At 38.1% G+C, this 12,778-nt stretch overlaps 1 protein-coding gene across 2 annotated transcripts in view; it reads right to left on the reverse strand.

Annotated features, from left to right (window-relative positions):
* Positions 1 to 208: 208 nt before the first annotated feature.
* ST3GAL3 (ST3 beta-galactoside alpha-2,3-sialyltransferase 3) overlaps positions 209 to 12,778 on the reverse strand; it is a 249,939-nt gene continuing 237,369 nt past the window's right edge. For both annotated transcript variants that reach the window (XM_032218673.1, XM_032218672.1), the window contains one exon: positions 209 to 4,020. In XM_032218673.1, coding sequence (XP_032074564.1) covers positions 3,931 to 4,020 — 90 coding nt within the window. In that variant the 3' untranslated portion in view covers positions 209 to 3,930. The remainder of the gene's footprint in view (positions 4,021 to 12,778) is intronic.

Raw genomic sequence — 12,778 nt, forward strand, 5'->3', positions numbered from 1 at the left:
GGAAATTTGAATGAAATGTGAATGAAATGCTTTGTCAATTCTGCCTACTTTCAATTTTTCTGGAGGACATACTACAAAGCCAGTTTCAGGAAGTGATTCAAGTAAAATGTCAGATGAGGTCAGAGTATTGGATTGTGAAATACTTCTTGTATTTGGTCTTACTATTTTCACTCTAGTAAACCAACTTCAATAAATAGAAATAGCCATATAGGTTAAAAATATATATTTTTGCACAGATGTTTTTCATGTTTTGGACAGACCTTGGCAATAACTAGAGTTGGAAATCTTACAATGGAAGTGCATTAAGTGAGATAAATTCAAAACAGTAAAAAGGCTTGGAAGAATCATCCAAAACAGATATGCATAAAATGTATTATACTGACCTAGTTGATAAATGAATGCCACAGAGAAACAAAAAACAAACTAAGGTCTAGCCTTAAATTATATATAATGAAATTCATATGCGTTGTTGATTGTCTTGGGAAGAATCTCGACTGGTTCTGGTACTTTAAGTTAAAGATTAAAGCCCAAATTTTTTAAAAAATTCAAATCAAATAAGTAATGGGGATGGCAGTTCTATATACATTTGTTACTGTAGAAATATACTTTTATTAACAACCAAAAAAATCTGACTGCTTTAAAAGTAATAATGTATACAAGCAGCTCCCCACCTTCCATCCACCAAAAGTGAGCCATACTACACATGGGTACTTGATGCAATGGCCAAATGCAAAAGAGAATAGGTTTCTAAATCCTTATGTAAAGACTGAGTTCCAGCAGGTGAAGACTGGATGACAGGTTACCCAATTGGAAGGTACTCAAGACCTGTGTCTTGTTTTTGCATTTAGTGAGGTTGATCTGGGATAGCACATTAAGTTTGAGACTGAGGCGTATGCTTTTTGTACCATAAACCCATTGGTGGAGATGGCCCTTGAGCCTTCTTTCAGCAATTGGTTTATGTTACTTTGCTTCCATCTAGAGGTTAGATGATCATATATCTGAGGGGTCCTTTGTGCTATCTGAGCTTGCTTATTTTCTTGCAGATGTTTCATTATCTAAGCATCTGATGAGGTTACCTGGTTTGTATACCGAAATGTCTGCAAGAAAGCAAAAAAGCTCAGAGAGCACCAAGGACCCCTCATGTCAACCTCAAGCTACAAATAATCTTCTTTATTAGTATCATCTATCTATCTGTCTGTCTGTCTGTCTGTCTGTCTGTCTGTCTGTCTGTCTGTCTGTCTGTCTGTCTATCTATCTATCTATCTATCTATCTATCTATCTATCTATCTATCTATCATCTATCTAATCATCTTTTTAGGTTTTCCTTGTGTATATGTATTTCCTTTCTTCTACGTTTCTTCAACATATCCTCCCTAACAGTTAACCTTCTAATCAAAATGGTGCTTGCTATAGGACCATGGTTTTTCTATAGTACAAAAACCACCCTAACCTTTTGGAACTTGTATATTTAGCTGCCAACAAGTGTGGAATCCTGGACTCACAACATCCAATGAGAAAAAGACATAAAAAACATGTAACCCAAGAAACATATACACTGATATAAGTTCTGCAACTGGCTCCATCCAAACACTCCATGACTCAAGTCAAGTACTATATTTATACAAAAGAAAAACAGTCCTCAATTTAAGCTGATCCCTTCCCTCCAAAAGGGAGATTGAAAAACAAAATAAATGTATCTCCATTGCCATTTAAGTGATTATCCAATTATAAAAGTAATTATTTAGGGAAAAACTAATCTTTTAGATGTATGCTATATTCTGCAGGCTGTGGAACCATTCCAACTTTTGCTGGTATGGTCAAACAGTTGATATTTCTATGCTTATCCTCCTTCAGAAGAACATGTGCACGGCACATAAATAGAGAACAGAGAAGTTTAAAGATATTCACCTGCATTCATAAGATTGAGGAGATAAGAAAAGCTCTATCAAATTAGATCAAAAGCACAACTAGACCAGTACGATGTGTCCCTCAATAATCAGCCAGTTGTTCTAAGAGACCTACATGCATGGCATAATGATAGTAATAAATAATGCCATTGCTTTTCAGCTTTTGATATTTTTAAGTATCTCTCCTCTGAATCAGGAAGTTCCATATAATCAAAATAATTTGCCTTATCCTTCTGGAATTTATTTTATTTAATTTTAAAGCCATCAGTTACCATCATAACTCCTTGGGACAGTAAATTGCATACATTGTTTAGAAAGGCTGATTCTAAGGCGATACCCAGACAACTAAAATACTCTTGGTTAGGAAGGGCCTGTCAAGATTATGAAGGCCAATAAATAAAGCAGTCATCCATCCTCCACCATTCAAGTGGGCATAGTTTGGTATGTACACAATGAAAACTACACATTTTGGTGAAATATTTGCCAGGCTACTCAGACAGGCTAATATTGTAGTCTTTGGAAAAGACTTATTACTAAAGTGATTGTGCAGGATCTTTTACATCACTCTTTGCATTATTATAGAGTTGCACTTTTTCAGTTTCTGACCATTTCTAAAAATAATTATGGGAATAGTTGAGCTACTGCCTCAACTTTGCTTATTTGGCAAAATACCCAGTGTCCTGTTAAGAACCTTTTATTTTAGGGCACTGAGCAAGCAAAATGCATATTCACACTACTGAATGCAAGCTGTGCCCTTGACCTACACAGGATGAGAATTCTTCATGAGAAGATTTGCCAGATTCTTACATCCTCTCCATATAAGGAAAGGTATGTTAATTAATTTAAATTCACCGCTGGATCTCATACTCATATTTTGAATCTTACCAATACAGATAATACATACTTGTGCAAATACTGCATCTGAAAAGATAGAGCAGAGATGTAACAAAGAGCCCCTGCTATAATTTTAAAAGAATACAGAGGGAAGTAGAAACCATCTGGGGGAAAAACAAAACAAAACCAGATATATGGAAGCTGAAAAACAAGGGAGATGTCATCTCTTATCACAGCATACAGAAAAATCTACACACAAGCAAGGCATTATTTTCATAAACTAAGTATAGTAGAATGAATGAAAAATCTCTGGCAGCATAAACACTGATAAATCTTCATATTTTAGGATGGTTTGGCCCTTATCCAAAAATAAGTTATTCCTTCTCCAAAGAAACAAGAACAGAAAAAGTGTCATGCTATTCAGAAGCATGATATGGATGCTAGTGAAAACAAATACTGAGTTATCTGCCAGCAGAATCTGTGATGAACCTGCAAAGCAGGTGAAGTTCTTCCAACATAATGAGATGAGCTTCATGAATAGTCTAAAAATACAGCCAGATGAACAGTGGCAGCAGTAGAGGCCCCCCGAGGAGCAGGGAGTCTGAAGATCTAACAGAACTTTAATTTGCTCCACCTAGAGCAAAGAGAGATCACAATACTTTGACGTTATAGCAGCACCAACAATAGACAAACCTTGGATGAACTGAGACCCTGCAGAGGGGCCATAGCTGGCCCAAGGTCAGACTAAATGCAGTACTAATGAAAGCATCCCACTAGGCTTGTTGAAAGGCTAGGCTCCACTGTGCGCATTGATATATTTATTGTATTTTTTGTTTTTTGATATTAAAAAAATAATGCCTTATACATTCAAACACTGTGGCCTCTGGCCTGGCTCCTGTTCTCACTTGGCACAAATTTGTTTTGTTTCACAAGCCGATTTTTCTTCTCTCCTCTGATGTTTTATCTCCAGCAAAACATCTTCCGGCAGTTCCAAATGAGGGCCCGGCCCTCTTAAACCAAGAGCTGCTGTTCCCCTGCTGGCCCTGGCTTAGGCAGACAAAGCAAGCCAGGGAGAGGATCCAAGGACATCTTTTAGAAGCTGGGACTCTTGCTAAACACCTCTTGCTGCCCTTGTCCTTAGCTGGATACACCTGGCTATGCTCTCCGGCACAGTTGCTGAGCTTTTTCTTCAGATTCCACTGGTGAGGTCTGTGATTACTCGAGCTTTTACCAGTTTCCGTAGGAATTCCTTCTCTCGCTGGATGTTGTGTGTCCAGGACTACATAAAGGGGGAGAAGGGAGAGGGGTAAAGGAAGAGAGAAAAAAAGACTCACTCTTCAAGTAGTATACATAACACTGAGTATACAGTCCAAGTCAAGAGGTTGTCCTAGACAAGTCTTCCATCAAATAGACAAAAATATGATTATATTTCTGACCACAATACAAATTTCTCCCTCTCTATATACATTCATGGTACGTATAGTTGCAAGAGAAATTAATTATCTTAATACATCTAAGGCAGCCTTTACCAACCTGATGTGCTAGACCCGTGATGGCAAACCTATGGCACGCATACCACAGGTGGTGCACGGAGCCCTCTCTGCAGGCACATGAGCCATCGCCCCAGCTCAGCTCCACCGCACACATGCGCGCCGCCTCGTGCCAGCCAACTGATTTTTGGGCCTCTGCCGTGCATACACTGGGGCGGGGCAAATGTGGGAGACATGCGTGCATATGCAGGGGGAGTGCGGGCAGTGCAGCATGCTCCCCTGAAGCCCATTTTTGGTCCCAGGAGGCTTCAGGGAGGCCTGCTAGGCCCAAAAAAGGTTGCAATGGGTGTGTGGCGCACCTTCCCGTGGCCTGCATTTGGTCCCAGGAGCCTGCAGGGAGGCCTGCTAGGCCCAAAATGAGGTGCGGTCACATGGTCATGTGAGGGTGGGGTGTCGTGTGCGCATTGCATTATTGGTGTGGGCCTCCCCACGCAGGTTGTCTTGCGCACACGGACACTTTCAGCAGGCGACAACAAAAAGGTTAGCCATCACTGTGCTATAGTTCTCATCATTTTTATTCAAAATATCCGTTGCTTGTTGGCTGGGAGTGATGAGAAGTTAGTCTACTATATTTGAAAAGTAAAAGATCGGGGAAGGCTAGTCTAGGAACAGCTTGATAAAATATTTTAGCTAATGGGGTCATATAGAATATATTATATAATATCTGAAATACTAGTTACCTTGTTTCTATAGGATAGCATTAAAATGAAAAACAATGAAAAATTTCCCTTCAATAAGTGAGTGGGAAGAAGTGTCATATTTTGTTTTGTACTTTATATAGTGTAGAAAAGAATGACCTGATCTGAAAGAACTCAAATAATTTAAGTGTAGATATTTAATGTGAGAATATGAAATTGTGATTCATTTTCAGAGCTATCAACAGCTACTTTTGTTTATAGAAATTAATTGCAGAACTTGGCTTTTGTAAGAAAATATCCATATAAAGAAAATATCCATCCACATTTTCTTGATTTTTCCTGTATATAAACATTGAGGCATTTCATAAAGAACTTTCCAGTGTACACTCTGTTTCCCATCTCATTTTAGTACAAGGAGTGCTGCACTCCTTTCTTCATCCATTTCTGGTACAGATTCATGTTGTAGGAAAAGAAATCACATCAAAGTCTTCAGCTATGGAACTTCCCCAAACAACTGCTTAGTCAAGACAGGATACAGTGCCTGCCCACTGATATGTCAGGTTTTGTCACTGATTGACAAGCTAAGGAAGATGCAGAGCACAGAAACAGCTCCGGATAGGAGGAGGAGGAGGAGGAGAGGGAATAAATAGCAGGGGAAAGAGAAAAGAGAAAAGAGAAAGAAAGCATGTCTGCTGGGTGCACATTAAAAAAGAAATCGGAGAAATGGTGAGTGCTGTACATTCAGGGTTGGGGAGAGAAGTTTTTAAATTACATTTGCAGCCTCTACAATTTTTTAAGCTATTGTAGTGAAGTTTTTCTCATGCTATTAGATTTGGACTGCAAAAGTTCAGCTGACTACTAAACAGCAGTTGCCATTTGATGCAGTTGTTCTAATTTTTCATTATTTTGTTAGATTTCTCGACAAATCTAATTTTCTCTATGAATTAGGATCTTGACCTCCAAAAGCTACTAATATAAAAATGGGATTCAAAAGAATTCAATTTCAGAGAGTATGGTACCTGTTGGAATAAATATAAAGATCTTTCCTAGAATTTAATGCTTTAAACTTGCTTTAGTTGTTTATTTATGCAGGGTAGCCTAGACGCTTGTCATTTCCTAGAAGCTTGATCCAAAGATTTTTTGGATTGATTAGTGCAACATCTTAGACTACTCCATAGCTATGTCTTTAAATAGATGAAACAGAAATCCGCATCCATTTTATTTATAAAGTATACAAAATATGTAAACGTGGCTAATAGTCCTTAATCCCCAGACCTTCTTTTCTGATCTTGAGCTTCTTCTCATGCCCTTAATAGTCTTCTTTATTCCACATATGTTTCCAACTACTATAAACTTTCATTTATAGAAACAACTAATACATATTTTTCCTTATAAGAAAGACCGGAAGGGAATTATCCCCAAGCTAAGCAAATAATTTCCTTTTCCCCAAGTGGCTTGAATTTTTACCATTTTAAAGCCCCTCTGCCCACTTCTAATTTCTGCATTTGCACCCCTAAATCTTGCATTAGCTAATGACTCTATCTCTGTAAGTAATATCATTAGCTTCTTTTAGGGTACTAGAAATCAAACAGAAACTGACCATGAGAATTGCATCTAATAGGTTTAATCATGCAGAATATTTCAGACATGGTTAATATGGGGCCATAAAGACAAGTTAATCACTATCTCGTGCCAGGGCTGGCAGAGAGTAGCAATAGAGGCAGAGTTTGATCACCAGGTTAAATGCAGAATTCTCTGGAAGATTAAAAAAATCACCTAAATTCATTTTTTGGGGTGGGGGTGGGAATAAACCTGCCTGAGATACTTATACTAATCATAACACTTGGAAGGTGTTAAAATCTAGGTGAATTTCTGAGATAAGCTTTTTAGACGTAGGCTTCAATTTTTTTCAGTCATTATATAGACTCAAATGTTTTAGAAACAGATATTTTGTCTTAGATTTGCTTTTTTTAAAAAAAATACTGTTCTTTCAAATGCAACATGCAGGATTATAGCATCTCATTATATCCCCTGTGCCCCAACAGCTTGGTATCATTATATTTGTATGAATATATAGTTAAAAACTATATATTGTATGCCACTGTGCAATTATAGCAAAGCTATTAATTTTGAGGCTAAATGTCTGCTGCTCTATATATAATTAAATGGTACTAGCGCGAAAGGTGAAAAAATTCCCAAAGGGCAATTAAAGTAGACAGGCATCTTGTTCAATTGATAAGAGACTGACAGCCGGAAAGTGAATGCTGAGCTATTTCTAATAGACACTGGGACCAAGTTTAGAAAAGTTGCATACAACTATTATTGTTATCCATGAGTCCTTCAGCTTCCACATCACATCCATTTATGATGGCTGCAGAAATGTTTTCTTTCTGCCATTGTAAACTATAAGCAGTCATCTCTTCTCTGCATTATGTATCAGTGGCACATTGCCTAACTGGCTTTTAGGTCCATGTTAAAGATAGAAGACTAGACCGCTGTCACACCTGTATTACCTTGAAGGGCTATGTGGTTTGCCAAGCTATTAAAAACAAAACAAACCAAGTACATGTCATTCATTAATGATCATGACTTTGGAGTAAATTCTCACCATTGCAAATAAATGCAACTGATATTTTAGTTCCTGAAAATGTTCCCAGCTTTTGTAAAGCCGTAGCAATCCAGATGGAAAAGAGCAACACAGTCTGCAACACAAACTGAAGATTTCCATTCCTAGTAAAATCAATAGTTTATTGAAAACAAAAACGATGCACCAAAGACAAGTTCCTTGTGTGTCCAATCACACTTGGCCAATAAACAATTCTATTCTACTCTATTCTGTCCTGTCCTGTCCTATTCTATTCTATACAGGACTAATGAACCAAATGAAATTGCCCTTTGGAGAAACCAATATGATGTAGGAAAATGTACAAAAGGGACTACGGAAGTTTTTTTTTTTAACAAAGGAAACCAACAATCAAAAGCTTTTCAAACATTTCTTGTTTTTTTGTTATTATATGTGCATTTGGTAATCTGTTATTGAACTCAAGAAACTGAATTTACATAATACTCCGCCCGCTCCTATTTTCCCAAGCACCATCCTTTGAGGTGAGTTAAGTTAAGAGAGAGTGATTGACGCAGTCACCCAGCCAGCTTTCATGCCTAAGGCAAGACCAGAACTCAGTCTCTTTGTTTCCAGGCCATCACCTTTAACATTACACCAAACTGGCTCATACCCATGAATAATTGCCCCGTGTTCCCTTAACTCAATGTCGTCATGCTCAATATCACTGTTCTCCATTATGTTCTTATTGCACCTGATGGACTCTAGACAGGATAAAAGTTATTGTGATGACAATGTCCCAACTATCCACACATTCAAAACTCCTATGGAACAACCAGAGCTACCCTATTGCAAAAATAAAATCCCCAGAAAACCTCTGATTATTATTATTATTATACAATTGTATCACAGCGCCAGTTGTTTCGCCGGATTTGGCATTGGTTACTAGTCGGGCCCCACCCAGGGGCCTAGGACATTGTAACGTATTTTTGTAATATGCGTGCAGATCCAAGCAGTGTGGCCTTTTGCATTTGACTGATGGTGATTTTGTCAATTTTTAACTGTTTTAAGTGTAATTCCAGTGCTTTTGGAATAGCACCCAGTGTGCCAATTACCACTGGAATTACCACTGCTGGTTTGTGCCATAGTCATTGAATTTCGATTTTTAAGTTCTGGTATTTTGCGATTTTTTCATGTTCCTTCTCGGCGACCCTGCTATCACCTGGTATTGCGATGTCTATGATTGTGACCTTATTTTTCTCAACCAGTGTGATGTCTGGTGAATTATGCGCCAGTATTTTGTCTGTTTGTATACGGAAATCCCACAAGATCTTGACCATCTGATTTTCGGTGACTTTTTCAGGCTGATGTTCCCACCAGTTTGTTGCTGTTTTGATATTATAATTTTTGCACAAATTCCAATGGATCATTTGTGCTACTGAATTGTGCCGCAATTTATAATCAGTCTGCGTGATTTTTTTACAGCAGCTGAGTATGTGATCAACAGTTTCATCAGCTTCTTTGCAAAGTCTGCATTTGGCATCATCAGAGGATTTTTCGATTTTGGCCTTAATGGCGTTTGTGCGGATAGCTTGTTCTTGCGCAGCCAGGATTAGTGACTCTGTTTCTTTCTTTAATGTACCTGTTGTTAACCATAACCAAGTTTGTTCACTGTCCACTTTATCTTTTATTCTTTCCAGAAATTGGCCATGCAGTGCTTTGTTCTGCCAACTCTCCATTCTTGATTTTATCACATCTTTTCTGTATTCTTGTTTCGTCTGTTGGCCCTTAACTAGATTTTTGTTCTTCACTTCAATTAATAGATGTTCTTGACTTTTTAAAAAAATAATCAGCCAGTGCATGTTTTTCTTCTTCAACTATTTGCTTACTTGAAATAATCCTCTGCCACCTGATTTTCTGTGCAGGTATAGTCTATCAGTATCACCACGTGGATGTAAACTGTAGTGCATTGTCATTAGTTGCCTGGTTTTTCGGTCCAAAATGTCCAAATCAGCTTGTGTCCAGTTAACTATACCAGCTGTGTATCTTATAACTGGTATCGCCCAGGTATTTATGGCCTTGATTGTATTTCCACCATTCAATTTAGATTTCAAAATTTTCCTAACTCTGTTGGTGTACTCTCGCCTGACAATAGTTTTTACTTCTCCATGCTTGATGTTATCCAACTGCAGAATGCCTAAGTATTTGTAGGCTTCATTTTCATTGCATTTAATTAGTTGGCCATTGGGCATTTCAATTCCCTCACATGCAGATTATTATTATTATTATTATTATTATTATTATTATTATTATACAATTGTATCACAGCGGCCAGTTGTTTCGCCAGATTTGGCATTGGTTACTAGTCGGGCCCCACCCAGGGGCCTAGGACGTCGTAACGTATTTTCGTAATATGCGTGCAGATTATTATTATTATACAATTGTATCACAGCGGCCAGTTGTTTCGCCGGATTTGGCATTGGTTACTAGTCGGGCCCCACCCAGGGGCCTAGGACGTCGTAACGTATTTTCGTAATATGCGTGCAGATCCAAGCAGTGCGGCTTTTGCATTTGACTGATGGTGATTTTGTCAATTTTTAACTGTTTTAAATGTAATTCCAGTGCTTTTGGAATAGCACCCAGTGTGCCAATTACCACTGGAATTACCACTGCTGGTTTGTGCCATAGTCGTTGAATTTCGATTTTTAAGTCCTGGTATCTGTGATTCTTTCATGTTCCTTCTCGGCGACCCTGCTATCACCTGGTATTGCGATGTCTATGATTGTGACCTTATTTTTCTCAACCAGTGTGATGTCTGGTGTATTATGCGCCAGTATTTTGTCAGTTTGTATACGGAAATCCCACAAGATCTTGACCATCTGATTTTCGGTGACTTTTTCAGGCTGATGTTCCCACCAGTTTGTTGCTGTTTTAATATTATAATTTTTGCACAAATTCCAATGGATCATTTGTGCTACTGAATTGTGCCGCAATTTATAATCAGTCTGCGCGATTTTTTTTACAGCAGCTGAGTATGTGATCAACAGTTTCATCAGCTTCTTTGCAAAGTCTGCATTTGGCATCATCAGAGGATTTTTTCGATTTTGCCTTAATGGCATTTGTGCGGTTAGCTTGTTCTTGCGCAGCCAGGATTAGTGACTCTGTTTCTTTCTTTAATGTACCTGTTGTTAACCATAACCAAGTTTGTTCACTGTCCACTTTATCTTTTATTCTTTCCAGAAATTGGCCATGCAGTGCTTTGTTCTGCCAACTCTCCATTCCTAATTTCATTTTTTTTAAGATTACTGATAGTGGGATCATTGCGATGATGAAGAGAAGAGGTGAAAGTGAATCACCCTGGAAAATTCCTCGCTTGATATTAACCATTCCGTAGCTCTCATTCCCTACTGCCAACTCAGTTCTCCATTGTTCATCGCCTTTTCAGTAAAGGATGTATATTTTGCTAATGCCAGTTGTTTCTAAGCATTTTATGATCCAACTATGTGGCAGTGAGTCAAATACCTTTTTGTAATCAATCCAGACCATATTCAAGTTCGTTTTTCTGTTCTTACAATTTTCTAATATCATTTTATCAATTAGAAGCTGATCTTTGTGCCCCTGCTCCTTCTTTTGTTGCCTTTTTGCTCTACTGGCAAGATGTTGTTGTTTCCAAATAATCCATCATGTTATCTGCAATAATGCCTGTGAGTAATTTGAAGGTTGTTGGCAAGCATGTATTGGTCTGTAGTTTTCAGGTGGTTGTTCCTTTAGTTACATCTTTCTGAATCAAGTATGTTTTTCCAGTTGTCAACCATTCATCAATTTGGCCCTTTTGTAAAATTTCATTCAGTTGCTGGCCAATATTGCATGTAAACTGGTCAGATATTTGAGCCAGAAACCATGTAATTGGTCCTTTCCAGGTGATGTCCAATTCTTTACCTTTTTAACTCGATTTTTGACCATCTCAGTTGTTATTTCTAATACTTGCATTTGCTTGTTGCCAATGCTTTTCTCAAAGTCATGTATCCACTTTGCTTCCTTGTTGTAGTCCTTTGCATTTCCCACAATTCTTTCCAGAATTCAACTGTGGCCTGTTTTTCTGGTTTTTCACTTTTGGTGTCACCATTTACATTAGACTTTGATAAAAACGCCGTTGGTCTGATCGAAATTGCTGATTTTGTTTATATTGGATGATTCGTGCCTCATATCTTTCAATTTTTCTAGCTGTTGCTGTTATCTGCTGTTTTACAATCTCTACAGCTTCATTGATGTTTCTTGTATCCAATCTATATCGTCTGATTAGCCGATCTATGATTTGTTGTTTTTAAGCCGTTGCTCATGCATGTTCTTTAAGTTACTAGCATCTGCCCTTAATTTTTTGATTTTTTGTTCTAAACGGATTTTCCACTTTGGCTTTGATGCTTTTTCTGTTGTGTGACTAGGTACTTTAATTTTAATGCCTAGTTCATTAGTGACTATTACAGCTGCGCTGTACATTAACTGGTTTGTTTCCAAGATGGATCCCGGTTCAATTGTTGAAAACACTGCATTAACCATTTTCATGATAGGGGCCAAAATTTTCTTAGGCACAGTTTTAGTGATGGTAAACGTTGCCTTTCCTCATTAAGCAGAAAATGCTCCATGATCTTATCCTTCAATTCTTTTTGTTTTGAGTTAGTTCATCAGTTGGTTCAGTGATAACTGGTTCTAGTGGTGGTGTTGTTATTTCCTCCCCGAGAGCTTCTTCTGGGAGTTCTACTATAATGTCTTTAGTTGTGTCTTGAATATCAGTTATTTCCGCTTGTGATATTGTTTTTGGGTTTTGCATTTGCCTGAATTTCCTCATGTTCAACTTCACTAAACACTTTATTCCGTATAATAAATCGCCTTTGATCTGCTAGTCGTTGTTCACTAACATTTGAATCTAGATATTGTTGTTTCCGTAATTCATACATTCGCTTAAATAGCCTCTTTTTTCTGGCTCTGAGTTGTAGTAACAGGCCATTATGGCACGGTTTTCATCTGCACTATATTTTTGTCATTTTGTTGGCTGGTCCGCTTGTAGCCCACTTGTCAATGGATGTCCAGGACCCCAACATCCGCCGCGGCCCTTGTTAACCCGCGCGACGACCGATGTGGTATGGAATTCTTATTTGTTTTTTTCACCATATTGTATGGGTTGGCAGGGGGTTTTTTACGGGACCAGATGCCAACCTGACCCCAACCCTCCTCCTTTCTCATCCGGGCTTGGGACCGGCAACGGTGGAGTTGTTATTATTATTATTATAT

This window comes from Thamnophis elegans, chromosome 5 (assembly GCF_009769535.1).
Source record: "Thamnophis elegans isolate rThaEle1 chromosome 5, rThaEle1.pri, whole genome shotgun sequence".
NCBI lineage: Eukaryota > Metazoa > Chordata > Lepidosauria > Squamata > Colubridae > Thamnophis > Thamnophis elegans.